The 19,798-nt window shown below is 35.4% G+C and overlaps 1 protein-coding gene across 1 annotated transcript in view; it reads left to right on the forward strand.

Moving 5' to 3' along the window:
• LOC105498385 (neuronal growth regulator 1) overlaps positions 1-19,465 on the forward strand; it is an 895,160-nt gene extending 875,695 nt beyond the window's left edge. The window contains exon 7 of the mRNA XM_071091171.1: positions 7,773-19,465. Within this exon, the coding sequence (XP_070947272.1) occupies positions 7,773-7,897 (125 nt within the window). The 3' untranslated portion in view covers positions 7,898-19,465. The remainder of the gene's footprint in view (positions 1-7,772) is intronic.
• The last annotated feature ends 333 nt before the right edge of the window (positions 19,466-19,798 follow it).

A 19,798-nucleotide genomic window follows, 5' to 3' on the forward strand; every position in this document is an offset into this window, starting at 1 on the left:
TCAAAACATTTAGAAGACATTGATGAACAATTCAAGCTTTGAGACTTTATTTCAGCAACTAGGAAGGATAATAAAAGACAGCAGAATTTGTTTCTGTTTGGATGATTGCTTCCTATTCTCCTTACCTCAAATTAGAGGTAATAGTTTTGGAGAGTTTCATCTGGCTATATGAAGATAAAAGCATTTATCTACAAATAGGCAGATTTCTGAATGTGGGTAATAACCAAGGCAAACATATGTTTAAAATTCCCAATGTAATTGATGCTGAGTAGATAGCAGGGTATATCGTGAACTTTGGCAAAATGGTTATTGAGCAAACAGAATGGAACTCGAGGATGCTGGTCGCCCAGAAAAATAGCTCTGTAGTCGCTAAGAATAAGTTGGAAGGAAAATGCCACTAGTCAGAAAGAGAGAGAAAGGAATTGTGTGACTTCTCTACCCATTCACCTCATTGTTTATAACACAAAAATAATGAGATTTTCTGTAAAAATGATTATTTTTATGTTTATCAAGTTATAGTCTGTCAAAAATGATGGAACTACCTGAATATAGACATTCAGTTTTTTTATCAAATGAAAAAAAAATGTTAGAATAATTATCTAAATACAAATTTTTCTATGACCTTTGGCCTCTAATTCAAGAAAAGAACACCAGTGTGCACTTGTTGGCCTGATTTCTTCTGAAGAAGACAGACAGGAAAGCTGACTGACAAGAATCTGAAGCCGTTTATCCAATTTTAACATTCTTTCCCTAAATGCAAGAGGAGGTGACTGTGGTAGGGAATCCTAAATTGTTACTCGACCACACTGAGAGCTAATTGAAAAGAGGACCATGGTATGTTTACCTCTCTGCACTCCAGGAGACATGGCACAATGAAGGTGTGTTTAGTAAACAAACAAACAGAAAATCTCTACATTGGTCCCTACACCATGACAACTGTGCTACTCGGGCATTCTTCAACCCTAAAGTTGAGGGGGAGAAAAAGACCCCAGAGGGTCTACAGTACAGGAGCATGCAATATTCACACAAACAAAGCTCTCTTCCTAGAAATCGCGGTGCCACAGATGGGAGGTGGTACATGAGAAGATATAGCATGTCGGTGCTGTATCTATAACTCAGCACATCTCATCTTAGGATCTGGACTATTTGATTTCACCAGAAATAATGGAAAGGAGTGTAATTATGTCACCTGTGTGAGACCTGCTTGATTCTTCCAGATACCATAATGCAAAGTTATATGCCAGTAGAAAAGCATATTCCATCTGCTTCTTTTTCTCTCCTAATCTCTACCCAGTGTTTAAGTAAAATTAAGTGATACAAAAAAGGGAAGTGTAATCTGAGCCTCCGGATATCCCCTGCAGCTGCTGATGGTGGAAAGGGGTGGATATTGCTTCAGAGAGGATTTAATTATCTTTGAGCAAACTCCTCCCACAGTATGTAATGAAACAGGATCACACTGTCAATTGGATCTAATCAATGGTGTTTAATTTCTCAGTAAACGTATGTGTTCTCTATTTTGAGTACACATTAATCACTCTCTTCTGCATGAAATGTTATTTGGGTGTAAATCATTTGCTTCCCATTAAGGTATATGCTTCCTCAGGAAAATGTAAGTCGAGGCCAGTTTTATCTTACAGAAGCAGAATTAATATAGCTTTAGTAACTCTAAGATTGCAACAGAAATCTTAAAAACATGACTTAAAGCTAGTTTAGTTAAAGCTTGGGTAATTTAAGGAAATTTCTAGGCAAACAATTCGTATTGTACCAAAACTAAATATTTCATAGTTACATTTGCTGTTGCCTCAAAATACAAACTAGAGCAATACAAGGGAAAACTGCCAAAACAGAAAAGAATATGCAGCAGCTGTGGTAATTGGTAGTGAAAATCATAATTAGCAAAGATATAAGATATGTGTTAAAATCCAGAATAGATCTTCCTGTCGTCAATGGGAAGAAGTCTCAAAGGCTTACACTCCACTCAGCCTGGGCACTTTTGCTTCATACCTGAGACAGATTCTCTAAAAACAAACTCGTCATTAGGTCAACCATGAAACCATTCTCTAAATTTCACTCACCATACTGTTCTCTTTGGCAAAAGAGAAGAAAAGGAAGAGGTCATATCCTCTGACTTTGAAGAAATTGCAAATCAGAGGAGACTGGACAATTATCTAGCTATAAATTGCATTAAATAAAAATCCTCCCAAAGTCAAGAGAAAATAAAGAATTAATATTTTTGTAAGCAAAAATGAAAGACATCTTTGCAAGACCAGAGAAACAGTGATTTAACCAAGTGTAGATTAAAAGTTAAATAAAATATACTTGTTCCATGCAAAGCATCTCAAGTTAAACAGAAAGCTCTGTGGGAACAGGAACCATTTCTGCTTTGCTCATTGCCTCTGAGTGCCTGGCACATAGCACACACTGAATTTGTTAAAGGAATGAGTGAATGAGGAGTGTTTAGATCATCCTTGAAGGAGTATTAATGCCTTGTTAAGTGCTGTACTGGGTGGTTTATACATAACAACACATTTAATCTTTGCAATAACTTTTGAGATACTACCAATCCTCATTTGCAGATGAAGATACTGAACTCAGCAAAGTTAAGAAACTTGCCTAGGTTAGTACAGTTAGAAAGACGTGGAATTGGAACTTGAACCAATGTCATCCAGCTCTACAGTTCATATATTATATATAATGTCATATTTAAAGACTAGAATGTCTTAGCTTTACTAAGAACTAGAAAGAATGACAGCCTGTTCTGTTGTTTGTTTTAAATTCTGATCTGCAAACAGAATCAGTCTCCCTTACATACTGCATTTTATTTTCTTTCTCTTTTTTTTCAATAAAATGGTAAATATAATACAATCTAATACATTGTTCAAGGGCTGGGTATTCTCTCTGTATTTGTTTTAAAACTTCAACCTTTTGTTTCCTTTATCCTCTTCCTTTCTTTCTCATTCTCAATTTAAACTTTTCTTCTCTTTTTTTCATTCTTCTCCTCAAAAACAATTAAGCAGGTCATAAGAAAGAAATAGGACAATTTCATTAAACACTTTGTCTTGAGGGTGAGAAATCATAGGAACAACTATTAAAATAGGATAGTCTATCAAAATGGTCTTGAATTAGACACATGCATATTTAGGAATATTATTTCACATCCAATCCAATAAACATCAATTGAAGACATTTGATATAAGATACAGATGCACATATAGGGAGGAATGTTCCATAACCTCAAGATGTTTATATTTATATATCACATATATATAACTAATTATAAGTTAAGAAGAAAGAAAACATTTCTGAAGTTAGGTATAAGCAGAAGACTAATAATTTTTCTTAGATTGGGGATGGTCTCATGGAAAAACTGGTATTTTTGATGTTTAAGGATGAGCAGGACTTTAATATGCAAAGAGGAATAGGAAGAAGACTATCTAGGTTTAAGGAGGTAGCATGTGCAAAGGACATGGGGTAATGAAACACTCTATGTTCTCAGAAAATGGCTTGTATGACTAGAGTGAAGAAGTGGTGTGAGTCTGGATAAATTGACTAGAACCAGATGGCAGAGGTTCCTGAAGTTTTGGCTTCACTCAATAGACAATGGGGAATACTTGAATGTGAGCTAGCATAGGTTTTACTTTTTTTTTTTTTTTTTTTTTTTTTTTTTAGACAGAGACTTGCTCTGTCGCCCAGGCTGGAGTGCAGTGGCACGATCTTGGCTCACTGCAACATCCACCTCCCGGGTTCAAGTGATTCTCATGCCTCAGCCTCCTGAGTAGCTGGGACTACAAGTAAATGCCACCAGGCCCAGCTAGTTTTTTGTACTTTTAGTAGAGGCAGGGTTTCGCCATGTTAGCCAAGCTATTCTCGAACTCCTGGCCTCAGGTGATCCACCGGCTTCGGCTTCCCAAAGTGCTGGGAGTACAGGCATGAGCCACTGCACCCGATCAGCATAGGCTTTACTCTTGCCTTTCCTAGTACAATCGATTGTCTACTGAGTAGCCAAGTGATCCTTTAAAAATAATCAAACTCTCCTATGGCTTCTCATGTCACTTAGAATGAAACTAAAGCCCTTGCCATAGCCCAGATACACCTCTGATCACACGACCTATCCTGCCTAATTTTACTTAAGGTAAATAGCAGCATGATATTGAAAAGCAGCTAAAAACTTGGCAGAGATCCTTCAACTGGTCTGGCCATCCCAGAGGCTCAACTAGATGTCTTCTAAGGAATTCAGGCTTCTAGCTTGGACCTATGGGTTCACCTATGCTGACAGTCTTTTGTGGCAAGAGTATGATGTTATAAAGTTCAGTACATGCTCTGTTCCCATATTGTCTACTTAATGATCCGTCTTCTTGCTCAAAATACTTAAGGGAGGTAGTCTGACCTGTACAGGTCAAAGTATAATGAGCCTGAAACTAAAAGAAGAAGAAGAAAGATTCAGCAAAAATACAAAAGGAAAAGATGATACTCTCTGACAAAAGAAGTCAAGGTATTTTGTCTCCGTATAGGTTTGTGGTAACTGGGGGAAATGGATGTGAAGCACAAACATTTACTGAACACCTTTTAAGTACCAAACTCTGTGTTCAGTATCAAAGATAAAAGATATATATAATGTATCTTTGCTTCAAGACATTCTTGACCTAAACAGGTTAAGAGTGTAAGTGTATTACCAGTTACTACGTAATATGGGGGAAAGGCGGTAATGCTTAATTTGTCGTATGGGATTTTCTGAAGGTTTTTTTCTAAGTGATATTTCAGTCCAGTCTTGAGGCTAATTTCTAATAGCTAATGGTCATTTTCTTAAGATCAAGTAGTAGATTTGCATTTAACCTAAGAAAATCTATTGACCCAAATAATACTGAGGGCCTTACCTTTAGTGTCATTAGCACTGTTCTTCAAATAATTCAGCCAAACAGTCATAACACACACAAACCACACATAATAAATACCAGCTAATGGGAATAAGGTTGCATACATTTTTTTCACTGATGCCACAAATGTATATACTTTTTTTTGTTTGTGAATATAATACTTATATCAGTCCTGAAATAAACTAGAAACTGGGGGATGTAACAACTGTAAGCTTAACAACTGCAAGCTAATAATTCATCCCCCAGTTTCTAGTTTATTTCAGGACTGATATAAGTATTATATTCACAAACAAAAAAAAGTATATACATTTGTGGCATCAGTGAAAAAAATGTATGCTATTTTAATTGTAAAGTAATAAATTTAAAATATGCTATTGGTAATATCTTTGTTATGTTTAAGACAATAGGAGGCTGAGTGAAAGAAGATACAACTACATTGGGGAAGGCAGAATTAAGTAATAAAAGGATCATACCTATCTTATTAGGTGCTGCATTGCCAGCACTTAGGAGAGTGCTTGGTACCTAGTTTAATTAAAACTTGCTGAATGAATGAATGAATGAATGAATGAATGAATGAATGTTACTATAGTACATTTTCTAGCCTATAATCATGTGGCTTGCTACAGAAGAGATTCCATTTTGTAGGATAGAAATACTCATTTTGATTATGACCCATTCATTTGATTGAGTCATTTACTTAGACATTTCTTGAGCATCCACTATATACCACACTTTGCCAGATTTTATGTCTGGAAACACAAAGATGAATAAGACATGACCTAGAAGAGTTTAAATCTGTTGGAAGAAATGAATATGTAAACAAATATTTGCAATGCAGTGTGATGTTACATAACATATATATTTCATGGTCTCATGACACAAAAGGGGTAGTCAGCTCAGTTTGTTGGAGAAGGAGAGGGGATCCAGGAACGATTGCCCAAAAATGCATTTTAAAGGATGGATAAGGAGTTTTGAGGGGCCTTGATAATCTACCCATTTAATGTTACTACTTAATTTGTCATAACAAAAATAATTCACCTTTGCTTTTTATGCTTAGCTTTTAAATTTTATTTCTTATTTATGAAACCATTTATATGCTTTACATATTATTGGTCTTTTACCATTATGCAAGTTTTATTACACTCAACTTTCTTAAAAAACAATTCTAGCATAACTATTATTGAGAAGGTCATATACTAAATAAAGATTTATTTATATTTTTAAAATATTTTTCTAGGTCTTGAAAAAGGGAAAATAAGGAGTTCCGTAGCTTTAAATTAGACTTTGTATGTATCAGAAATTGAAAAGCTGTCTGTTCAACAATAGGCTTACTTTCTTCATCTTTTTATTTAAAAAAAAACTCATTTGTAATTATATACATGCATTAAATCGTTAATTTTGCTCTCTGTTTATTAAAAAATAGTAGTCTCAGTGCTCAAATCCCACTCACCTGGAATCAATAATTGCATTGTCAAGGAAACTTCCCACTGCAGGGACCAATGTATCTTTCATCCCCTTTAATTTCTTGGAAGTGTAAACAACACAATTTATTCTTCTTGTTACAGAGTAATATAGTCATTTGTGAAAGTTTCATTAAAACTATCTCTGGTAATTCAAACTCAGTGTGACTAAACCTGCTCCTGGATTTGAGTTATAAATTTAGAAATGAAGTAGTCAATTTCTTTGCTACATTATTCAATTTCTACTAGGAAATAGTGCTTGAAATCCAGGTTTCATTAAGAAAAGGTGGTTAAAATATGCTGGTGGGTTTCTTGTTATTGCTATTATTATTATGATGGTAAATGAGAATAGTCTCAAACAAGTCCAAACACGGTTGTAACATTTAATTTCTGGAACACAATATAATTTACATACAAGTAGGCAACTACCCTACATAAACAAAGTGGTACCCCTTCAGAACACTCCAACAATATCCCAAACGTGATGAATCTTCAGGTATTCAGTGAAAATTCAACATAACTGTTAGCCAAGTACCGTGTGAACATCCCCATATACAAGACTGTAATCTTTCTGATGTGTAAATGTAGTCACACATTCAACTCTCCAAATTCTTCAAAATATCTTTAAGTATAAAAACCTAGTCCCTTTTTCATTACAGTAGAGGTCATTCTACCTGTCTAGAGGTCTAGTTTCAATTCCCTCCACTTCAGGCCTCAAACTTCATGGTCCAGCAAGACTAAATCTACCTTTACATTCTACATGATACACCTTGCTCTGTCCTTTTCTTATGCCTTTGAATATGTTGTTTCGTCTACCCACATGATAGTCTCCTTTGGTAAAACTGTATTTGAAATCTCCCTTGCCCAGCATATTTAAAAGCACAATTTGTCTGTGCTACTGCGATATGCACATGCAACTCTAATATTCCCAGAATTGTATTATAATTGTTTGAAGATCTTTTCTCACCAAAAAAAAAAAGACCTTGGAAGGGACAATATTCTTATTTTTCTAGCATTTAGTACAGTATTTAGCTAATAAAACACAGCTACATATACACGCATGAATGAATATTGTCCACTAATACAAATATTTACAGTATGTATAAGAGGAATAATAATGTTAGTAGCTTTTGAGTACTTAGCATGTGTTTAGTTGATGTAATATGCTGTATGTGCTTCATCGCCAATTCTCACCACAGCCCTGTGAGGTGGATTCTATTATTTCTATTATTTTCATTCTGCCCTGAGAAAACTGAAGCTCTGAGAAGTTAGCCACATAGCCCACACATTGTCATATAGCAGAATCAGATATGAACTTAAGTCTGTCTGACTCCAATGTCAGTGCTTTCCCCAATGCACCCGGCTACCTTTCGATTATTGTCAAGATCTTGGAAGACACAAATTACATTTTGATTTAATCTTTTCCATTTCTTTCCAGCTCCAAGTACAGCCCAGTATGGAATTACCGGGAACGCTGATGTTCTTTTCTCCTGCTGGTACCTTGTGTTGACACTGTCCTCTTTCACCAGCATATTCTACCTGAAGAATGCCATTCTACAATAAATTTAAAGACCCATAAAAGGCTTTTAAGGATTCTCTGAAAGTGCTGATGGCTGGATCCAATCTGGTACAGTTTGTTAAAAGCAGCGTGGGATATAATCAGCAGTGCTTACATGGGGATGATCGCCTTCTGTAGAATTGCTCATTATGTAAATACTTTAATTCTACTCTTTTTTGATTAGCTACATTACCTTGTGAAGCAGTACACATTGTCCTTTTTTTAAGATGTGAAAGCTCTGAAATTACTTTTAGAGGATATTAATTGTGATTTCATGTTTGTAATCTACAACTTTTCAAAAGCATTCAGTCATGGTCTGCTAGGTTGCAGGCTGTAGTTTACAAAAACGAATATTGCAGTGAATATGTGATTCTTTAAGGCTGCAATACAAGCATTCAGTTCCCTGTTTCAATAAGAGTCAATCCACATTTACAAAGATGCATTTTTTCGTTTTTGATAAAAAAGCAAATAATATTGCCTTCAGATTATTTCTTCAAAATATAACACATATCTAGATTTTTCTGCTCGCATGATATTCAGGTTTCAGGAATGAGCCTTGTAATATAACTGGCTGTGCAGCTCTGCTTCTCTTTCCTGTAAGTTCAGCATGGGTGTGCCTTCATAAAATAATATTTTTCTCTTTGTCTCCAACTAATATAAAATGTTTTGCTAAATCTTACAATTTGAAAGCAAAAATAAACCAGAATGATAGTTAAACCATACACTATCTCTAAGTAATGAAGGAAGGAGCTATTGGACTGTAAAAATCTCTTCCTGCACTGACAGTGGGGTTTGTGAATTTTGCCCCACACTAACTCAGTTCTTGTGATGAGAAACAATTTAATAACAGTATAATAAATATACCATATGATTTCTTTAGTTGTAGCTAAATGTTAGATCCACCGTGGGAAACCATTTCCTTTAAAAAGACAGCACAGTCCACTCAAAGGATTGCCTAGCAATACAGCATCTTTTCCTTCCACTATTCCAAGCCAAAAATTTTAAGATGATTTGTCAGAAAGGGCACAAAGTCCTATCACCTAATACTACATGAGTTGGTAAGCACTCATCATTAATTTTGTTTTGTGGCAGCTAAGTTAGTATGACAGAGGCAGTGCTCCTGTGGACAGGAGCATTTTGCATATTTTCCATCTGAAAATATCACTCGGTTGATAGTCTGGAATGCATGTTATATATTTTAAAAGTTCCAAAATATATTATAACAGACATTCTATATTGGTATGTAGCAGACCAATCTCTAAAATAGGTAATTCTTCAATAAAATCTTTCTATATAGCCATTTCAGCTCAAACAAGTAAAACCAAAAAAGACCATCCCTTATTTTTTCTTACATGATATATGTAAGATGTGATCAAATAAAGACAAAACACCAATGATGAGAATATCTTAAGATATACTAATTATCAAAATATTGTGAATGTTAAATTATTTCTACTATAAATAATGAAAACTACATTTTGAAGGAAAATGCTGTTACTCGAAACATTAAATTGCAGGAATAGTTTGATGGTTTCACTCTTTACTAAAGAAAGACCATCACCTTGAAAGCCATTTTACGGGTTTGATGAAGTTACCAATTTCAGTACACCTAGATTTCTACAAATAGTCCCCTTTTCTAAGTCATAACAACAAAGATCCTACAATAAAATTAGAGACAAGAAATTCTGCAGTGGTTATACATATTTGAGATATCTAGTATGTTGCCCTAGCAGGGATGGCTTAAAAACTGTGATTTTTTTTTTCTTCAAGTTAAACTTAGTCCCAAAGTACACCATAAATCAATTTTAATTAGAAAAGTGAATCTTAAATGAGGGGACATAGTATACTCTTTCCACAAAATCGCAATGATAAGGCATAAAGCTAGTAAATCTACTAACTATAATAAATGTATGACATTATTTTGATTGATACATGAAAAAAGAGTTTTTAGAACAAATATGGCATTTAACTTTATTACTTATTTGCTTTTACAAAATATTCTTTGTGGAATTGGTGAATAAACTACAAAATATTATTTTGTATTGCAGCTTTAAAGTGGCACACTCCATAATAATCTACTTACTAGAAATAGTGGTGCTACCACAGAAAATGTTAACCATCAGTACCATTGTTTGGGAGAAAGAAACAGATCAAGAATGCGTATTATTCAGTGACCGCTTTCCTAGAGTTAAAATACCTCCTCTTTGTAAGGTTTGTAGGTAAATTGAGGTATAAACTATGGATGAACCAAATAATTAGTTCAAAGTGTTGTCATGATTCCGAATTTGTGGAGTCTGGTGTTTTTACCATAGAATGTGACAGAAGTACAGTCATAGCTCAGTAGCTATATGTATTTGCCTTTATGTTAGAAGAGACTTTCTTGAGTGACATTTTTAAATAGAGGAGGTATTCACTATGTTTTTCTGTATCACAGCAGCATTCCTAGTCCTTAGGCCCTCGGACAGAGTGAAATCATGAGTATTTATGAGTTCAATATTGTCAAATAAGGCTACAGTATTTGCTTTATTGTGTGAATGTATTGCATATAATGTTCAAGTAGATGATTTTACATTTATGGACATATAAAATGTCTGATTACTCCATTTTATCAGTCCTGACTGTACAAGATTGTTGCAATTTCAGAATAGCAGTTTTATAAATTGATTTATCTTTTAATCTATAACAAGTTTTGTTAGCTGTTCATTTCAGGATTATATTTTCTACAGGTTCCATTTGTGGGACTCCTTTTGTTGCCCCTATTTTTTTAAAGAAGGAAGAAAGAAAAATAAGTAGCAGTTTAAAAATGAGAATGGAGAGAAAAGAAAAAGAATGAAAAGGAAAGGCAGTAAAGAGGAAAAAAGGAAGGGTGGAAGGCATGAAGGAAGGAAGGGAAGAAGGTAGGGAGAAAGAAAGGATGAGAGGGAAGGAAGAATCAGAGTGTTAGGGTAGTTAACTTACACATTTGCATTCTTAGTTTAACTGCAAGTGGTGTAATTATGTTTTACAATGAGCACATTTGAAACGTAAGTCCTATTATACCATTGAGTTCCTATTATGCAGCAATTATATAATAAAAAGTTTGCCCAAGTTATAGTAATGTGAGTGTTTTTGAGACACTAAGAGATTTGAGAGAGAGAATTTCAAATGTAAAGCCGCTTTTGGGGGGTTTATGACTTAACTGAAAAATTAATGCTTCATCATAATGTTTAAGCTATATCTAGAAAGTAGACTGGAGAACTGAGAAAATTACCCAGATAATTCAGGGCAAAAAAAACCCAAACATATATATATATATACACACACACACACATATATATATATATATATATATATATATAAATACCCCTATGTTTGAAGTCAAAATACTCTGAAAAACTAAATTATCAAAGTCATTCATCTACAATGATCAAATTTACTGAATAATTGTTAATTTATCCATTGTGCTTAGCTTTGTGACACAGCCAAAAGTTACCTATTTAATCTTTTCAATAAAAATTGTTTTTTGAAATCCAGAAATGATTTAAAAAGAGGTCAGGTTTTTAACTATTTATTGAAGTATGTGGATGTACAGTATTTCAATAGATATGAATATGAATAAATGGTATGCCTTAAGATTCTTTGAATATGTATTTACTTTAAAGACTGGAAAAAGCTCTTCCTGTCTTTTAGTAAAACATCCATATTTCATAACCTGATGTAAAATATGTTGTACTGTTTCCAATAGGTGAATATAAACTCAGTTTATCAATTAAAATATGTATTTGACTCATTTTAAAACTCTATTAGTTTAAGAGAAAGAAGGAAGAAATAATAATTTGAAGATATTTCTGCTATTCTCTTTACTTCCTGTATTACATTCATCTTTCTGCTTACTCTAAAGCAGTACAGGGTAAAATTTTTAGATGCTACCGTTTCAAAGGACTCCACGCTATTTTCTTTCTTGCTGTTGCTGATTCCTAAAAGGTTTGATGAGCTGAACTACATCTAAAAACAAGTTTTCTGGAAACATTTTATTATTAATTATTTAGAATCTTTACCAGGTGAAATACAGCAGAGTTAGCAACAGAGACTGATGATAAAATTCTGATGATCTTACAGGCTAAACAACTGAAAACTCAAATGCTTGTAAGAGCAAGGCAGAGTGTAATTTCTTAAGATAGCTGGGTATGAAACAATGGGCACCTGAAGGCATTCAGATGCAATTTCCTTAAAAATACCTTGGTTTCCAAGTAAAACATGTTATTTGACTGAACACCTTTAGTTTGTAAATACCGAACCGTAATACACAAATGAGATCTCATGCCAAATGAATTCTTTAAGCCCTCTTTCCCATATCTGTTCCTCTATGATAGTCAACTGAATAAATGAGAACAATGTGGTAGATAAAACAACAAACCATAAAAAAGATTCATGCTTGGTTTTATAAGATATTTTGAAATATAGGTATCATTGCTATTCTGAGAAACCCAGATACACCAAAGCCCTCCCTCCACAAAAAAATGGGAAACGTTTTAATAAATGTCTGATTTCCCCCACAGCTTCATTACTTCTTCCCTTTTCAACATCTATCATATCTATCTTGAATAAATTACATCACAGCAACAGAAACATCAAGTATCAGACACAGAAAACCAGCACATGAAACAGAGCTAGTTTCCCTCTCAACAGAATAGAGCAAAATACAGATGCTTCCAAATCACATCTAGGTATGCAGAAAATAATTATTCACTTTAACCTGACAGTCAGAAATGTAAGTAAGAATTTGTAGAGATAATTTTCCAAGGTAACTCATTCAAGTTAGAGGAATTTGATCCAAACATCAGTCAATGTACTCCCTCTGAACTTTCCAAGACGCATACACCTTCACTTTTACATTCACTGTTTTTCTAGTAATTCCAAACTTACTAAAAAGTATTTAAGAGTTGATATCACTGGTGGAAAGAGAGCAATTTAGCAAACAAATAAATGCTTTCCAGTATTCCTAGAGAGAAGGAAAAGAGGAATACATTTCATTCTTCTCCTCAGAAGCTCTACCCACAGTCATCCAAAGGCTAGACCAATCTCTCCCAGGGATTTCCTTCAGTCTAAGAAAAGTACTTCATCTCAGAGACAACTGTGGCAACTATAGTTTTGCCCAAAGGCTCACAACTACCTCTACCTTGCATTTTACAATGGAGCATTTTTGCAAGTGTTACTATTATGGTTTTCTCAACACTTTCAAATATTTAAAGGAGAAAATATTATTGTCACATATTGATGATAAAAACAAGATTCAGAAATTTTGAGTCACTTGCTGAAGATTATACTTCAACTAAGTGGCAGATCTCAGCCAAATATGCAATGCAAAATATTCCAAATTTGTTTCTAGTCCCACACTACCTAGGAAAAAGAAAAGCATATAATCACATTGTTAGCTTTATAAACAACTATTTGTATATTTTTATTTATATATTTATATAAATGTAAGCACATTTTAAATATAAATATACATATTTATGACATCCTTGTATTTTCCAATACCTGCAGAGGATATGAGATTTAAAGTCTAATCAGATTGTACATATCACCTAAAACTTTGGAAATGTGACACTCACAATGCAGTTACCTTTGGACACACAGCCTTGGGTTGTATTAGATCAGTCACACCAAGTGGAGAATCTTGTCATAATCACATATATCTTCTTTTTGTATAGCATTTTGCAAAAGATGTGTCAAGTTTGGGATAATCCACTAAGACTGTTCTTCAGACATCTGCAATCAACAGAATTTTTGGGGAAATGGAGATCAAAATACATACACACTTTTTAAAAAAAATCACAACAGAATACTGATTCTAATCTGAGAGATGTTGTTTGAGCCCATTTATATTGAAACACTAACATGAACATCTGTTTGTGCTGGGACAGTAGAGCAAGAGAAAGATTCTAATTCTAGAAATTAAATTATATGCAACCTAAGAAATACATTTGTATTTTGTTTTCAAAATATGAACATAATTCAAATCCTATGGATATCACCACTTAGTTTAAAAAACATAAAAAGTGTGATTTTCATACACTTATGAAATGAATATGTTAATTCATTAATGAAGGACCTGATAGGATATTACAACCAGATAAAAGGATAATTTAAGGAACATACACATTTATAGATCAAAAACCTTGAAATTAATGTACTCATGGAGGCAAAACTGGCTTCCAGAGTGAGGAGGAGAATTCAATGGAATCTTTATCCCTCAGAATTTATTCCCATATCTGTAGACCAGAAATATTTTGCTTTAGTATTATTTATTTACAGCTTGAAAAAGAGTTCAAATATAATGAAAAATACAGAGGCTCCAAAAGAATCAGAATCTAGTAACCTGAAAAGGTGTGTCCCAAATAATTAGTGGTTTTTCATTTCAGCAAAAATTATTCTCTGCAATGAAGGGACATAATTTTTTTTTTTCTTTTTTAGACAGAGTTTTGCTCGGTTGCCCAGGCTGGAGTACAGTGGCTTGATCTCGGCTCACTGCAACTTCCACCTCCTGGGTTCAAGCAATTCTCCTGCATCAGCCTCCCCAGTAGCTGGGATTACAGGCACGTGCCACCACACCCTGCCAAGTTTCGTATTTTTAGTAGAGGCAGGGTTTCACCATTTTGGCCAGACTGGTCTAGAACTCCTAACCTCAAGTGATCCACCTGCCTTGGCCTCCCAAAGTGCTGGAATTACAGGCGTGAGCCACCGCACCCAGACGAGATGTAAAAAATTTTAAAGCCATTGAATTAAATTCATTGCTAACATTTTGAGCTTTGATAATGTAATTCCTACTTTAATGACTCAAAAAAAAAAAAACCCCAAGTTACCTATATATCTAATAATCTATGTTTTCATTACTCCTTTTCTTCCTTATCTCACAAACCATAATCCAATAGTCTGGGACATATGAAAGAGAAAGTAAACAGTCACAAGAACTACCTTACTTCGAGAATCCACGTTGTTGAAAAAATAATATATTTTGGGCACTTGTTAAAAAGAATTAACAGAAAAAGTCTTTTTTTTTTTTTTTTCTCTCAGGAACATTTAATTCATGGTATAACAGGAATTTTACATCAAAAACAGTAAGAAAAATGAAGTAACGGTTGAGATAGCAGTATTTTGTCAACCAAATACTATAATGATGAAAACATTACAAGAAGCTATAGCCAGACCTGAGTGTTCTGCTTCTACTTAATGCTAATGAGCCCAGTCCTAGCACACATCTTGGTTTGGTAGAAACTACAGGAGGTAGCATGGTTCATTAGACTTTCAAAACTTGAAAATGTTAAAGAGAGTGGTTTCCCTCCTTCATTTCAAATGGATTGCTAAAGGCACTGGGCTATTCCTTGGTGGAACTTTGAATTTGCCAGTTTCTTCATTAATTTTGACCTTTTTACATTCAAAAAAAAGTTAACTTTACATTAAGCCACTGCAGACTTAGACCTCCTGCAGTTCTGAATTGTGCTTAAACAAGTATTCAAGCACATGAATTTCTCGAGAAAATTTGGGGACCGTATCTGAGAAAAAAAATTTGTAAAATATTCGTTGAGGACTATAATATGCTAAAACTAAGGAACAAAATTCTCTTGATTGTTCTAAAAATACTTAGCAAGATCCACAGAACTCTCACATCATTTTCTAAGTAGTTTCATAAATGTGGATTATGGTTGCCCTGAAACTTGACATCTCCCTAGCAAGTACTTGGCAAGTGACCTGGCAAAAATGTGTTCAATAGCTCATTTTTGACATACTCCTTAAGAAATCATTGCCAGAGATTTGAAACTGCTTCAAGCTGATGTCTTTTTCAAAACAAAACACATACTCACACACAAATACAAAATTGCATTGCTATCAGTGATCTGGAAAATAAGCTTGCAAGCTGGCCATGTGGTGTTCTGAATAATTTTTTTAAAGTAGAAGAAGAAATGACAACAGTGCAACTAACAGTTTCTGTTTAAGTTTTATTTGCTAAGACGTTAGCATAAGGAACATCTTGTGATTTAATTAATCAGAAGATGGCACCTGCTTTAAATACTGACATGGAGAAAAGCAGATTTTTAAAAAATTTGGAATAAAATTAATGTCTTGTAATACATTTTTTTGTTGATAAACAACTAAATTATGCTTTGGAATGTCTTACTGTCTAATAACTTTAAATGTTGACAAGGAGAAAGACTGGGTTTTGTTTTTTTCTAATTTCGAATAAGCATTTTTTTCCTGGAAACATATATTTCTAATTTATAGATAAACTAGTATGTGTGTTCAGAATTCCTATTCTCTCATTATTCAGGTTTCAAAATGTATTAACAAAGTTTTTATGGTTTTATGATAGACAATTAGCTCTCTTTCATCAGGTAACGTAAGAGCTTGTATAATGGTATATTAGTTTTCACACTGCTGATAAAGACATACCCAAGACTGGGCAATTTGCAAAAGAAAGAGGTTTTTTTGGACCTATAGTTCCATGTGGCTGGGGAAGCCTCACAATCACAGTGGAGGGTGAAAGACACATCTCACATGGCAGCAGGTAAGAGAAGAGAGCTTGTGCAGATAATCTCCCCCTTATAAAACCATCAGATCTCATGAGACCCATTCACTATCACAAGAACGACCTGGGAAAGACCTGCCACCATGATTCAGGTACCTCCCACCAAGTCCCTCCTACAATCTGTGGGAATTCCAAATGAGATCTGGGTAGGAACACAGCCAAACCATATCATTCCACCCCTGGTCCTTCCCAAATCTCATGTCCTCACATTTCAAAAGCAATCATGCCTTCCCAACAGTCCCTCAAAGTCTTAACACATTTCAGCACTAACTCAAAAGTCCACAGTCTAAAGTCTCATCTGAGTCAAGGCAAGTCTCTTCCGCCTATGAGCAGCCTGTAAAATCAAAAGCAAGTTAGTTACTTCCTAGATGCAATGGAAGTACAGGCATTGGGTAAGTATAGCCACTCCAAATGGAAGAAATTGACCAAAACAAAGGGGCTACAGGGGCAGTCAAGTTTTAAAGCTCCAAAATGATCTCCTTTGACTCCATGTCTCACATCCAGGTCATGCTGATGCAAGAGGTGGACTCCCATGGCCTTAGGCAGCTCCACCTCTGCAGCTTTCCAGGGTATAGCCCTCCTCCTGGATGCTTTCACCAGCTGGCATTGAGCGTCTGTGCCTTTTCCAGGTGCATGGTGCAAGCTGTTTATGGATCTATGATTCTGGGATCTGGAGGACAGTGGCCCTCTTCTCACAGCTCCACTAGGTGGTGCCCTAGTAGGGATTCTGTGTGGGGGCTCCACTCCACATATTCCTTCTGCACTGCCCTAGAAGAGGTTCTCCATGAGGGCCCCACCCCTGCAGCAAACTTCATCCTGGGCATCTAGGCATTTCCATACATTCTCTGAAATTTAGGTGGTGGTTTCCAAGCCTCAATTTTTGACTTCCGTGCACCCACAGGCTCAACACCATGTGGAAACTGCCAAGGCTTGGGGCTTCCACTGTCTGAAGCAACAGCCCGAGTTGTACCTTGGCTTTTTTTTTAATCATACCAGGAGCAACTGGGAGGCAGAGCACCAAGTTCCTAGACTGTACACAGCAGATTGACCCTGGGCCAGGTCCACAAAACCATTTTTTCCTCCTAAACCTAGGGGCCTGTGGTGGCAGGTGCTGCTGCAAAGGTCTCTGATGTGCCCCGAGACATATTCCCCACTGTCTTGGTGACATTCAGCTCCTCATTACTTATGCAAATTTCTGCAGCCAGCTTGAATTTCTCCTCAGAAAATGGGATTTTCTTTTCTATCACATTTTCAGTCTGTAAATTTTCCAAACTTTTATACTATGTTACCCTTTTAAAACTGAATTCCAGCCTGGTGCAGTGGCTCATGCCTGTAATCTCAGCACTTTGGGAGTCTGAGACAGGCCGATCACCTGAGGTCAGGAATTTGAGACCAGCCTGGCCAACATGATAAAACCCCATCTCTACTAAAAGTATAAAAATTAGCAAAGCATGGTGGCACATGACTGTAATCTCCACTACTTGGGAAACTGAGACAGGAAAATTGCTTGAACCCGGGAGGCAGAGGTTGCAGTGAGCTGAGATCCTGCCACTGCACTCCTGCCTGAGTGACAAAGTGAGATTCTGTCTCAAAAACAAAACAAAACAAAACAAAACACTGAATGCCTTTAACAGCACCCAAGTCACCCACCTGTTGAATGCTTTGCTGCTTAGAAATTTCTTCCACCAAATACCCTAAATCACCTCTCTCAACTTCAAAGTTCCACAGAGCTCTAGGGCAAGGGCAAAATGCCACCCATCTCTTTGCTAAAACATAACATGAGTCACCTTTGCTCCAGTTCCCAACAAGTTATTCGTTTCCATCTGAGACCACCTCAGTCTGGATTTTATTGTACATATCATTATCAGCATTTTGGTCAAAATCATTCAACAAGTCTCTAGGAAGCTCCAAACTTTCCCACATTTTCCTGTCCTCTTCTGAACCCTCCAAACTGTTCCAACCCCTGACTGTTACCCAATTCCAAAGTCACTTCCACATTTTCAGCTATCTTTTCAGCAGCAGTCCACTCCTGATACAAATTTGCTATATTAGTCAGTTTTCACAGTGCTGATAAAGACATAGCTGAGCCTGGGCAATTTACAAAAGAAAGAGATTTATCAGACTTACAGTTCCACGTGGCTGGGGAGGCCTCACAATCATGGTGGAAGGTGAAAGGCACATCTCATATAGCAGCAGAGAAAAGAAGAGAGCTTGTGAAGGAAAATTCCCCCTATAAAACGATCAGATCTAATGAGACTTATTCACTATCATGAGAACAGCATGGGAAAGATCTGCCCCCATGGTTCAATTACCCCCCACCAAGTCCCTCCCACAATACGTGGGAAATCAAAATGAGATTGTATGGGGACACGGCCAAACAATATCAAATGGTTTCGATTTTTATGTTGAGGCACATTCTCAGGCTAGTATCATTTCAAGAACCACCTGTTATTTGTTGATTTTGGAAATTTTAAAAATCAGATTTAATTTACACTGAAAAGTGGTTGATCTTAACGTTTCTCAGATAACCTGAAATGTTCATGTGGCATTCATTCATTCATTAATCCATCCACTTATTTGACAATAAAATGTGATTTAGGTGGCCTCCGAAGAGCTGTCTAAAAAGAATTATCTGGTAAGAGTTAATCTGGACGTTTAGAACACCATCACCAAACTGAAGAAAAAGGCACCCATTTCTCTAATCCTTTCTCTGGGAAGCCGATTTCACTTTTAAACTGAAAGTGAGAAAGGAAAAGGAAGAAGAAAAGAAACAGAGGGGAAAAGAAGAGAAAAAGGAAGGGAAAGAAAGAGAGAGATTAATGTATATTTTCTCCTAAGAAAGGCTTCTTTTGTGTGTATGGGTGTGTGTGTGCATGTGTGTTTCCTGTTGCCTGGATCTATCATAAAAAACAATGTCTTCTCTGGAATGGGGCTTCGGTTTCCACATTTACAATTAGTAAATACATATTACAATTAGTGATATGAATAAAGGCTGTTATCCTACGTCTTCCAAGTTGTCATTCCTCCTGTTTCTTTAAAACTTTCATTATTGTTCATATAAAATTAAATTTCTACAATAGTATATTATACTCTTTTCTCAGGAAAATACAACATTCCATTGCATCACAGAATGCAATGAAAAAGTTAAAACTTCCATTTCTCTGTGACTTTGATATTAAAAATGAATTCTCCTAGTCAATTGCTGAAATTGTTTAATAAAATAATAATAAAATCTGAATTTGATTAGGTTACCATTTTCTAAACATGCACAGTAAAAATAAAGATTGAGATCTTCTGTAATTGTTAGTTACAAGCTTTGGGTGACATTTAAAAAAAAGAA

The sequence above is a fragment of the Macaca nemestrina genome, chromosome 1 (assembly GCF_043159975.1).
Source record: "Macaca nemestrina isolate mMacNem1 chromosome 1, mMacNem.hap1, whole genome shotgun sequence".
In the NCBI taxonomy this organism is placed as follows: domain Eukaryota; kingdom Metazoa; phylum Chordata; class Mammalia; order Primates; family Cercopithecidae; genus Macaca; species Macaca nemestrina.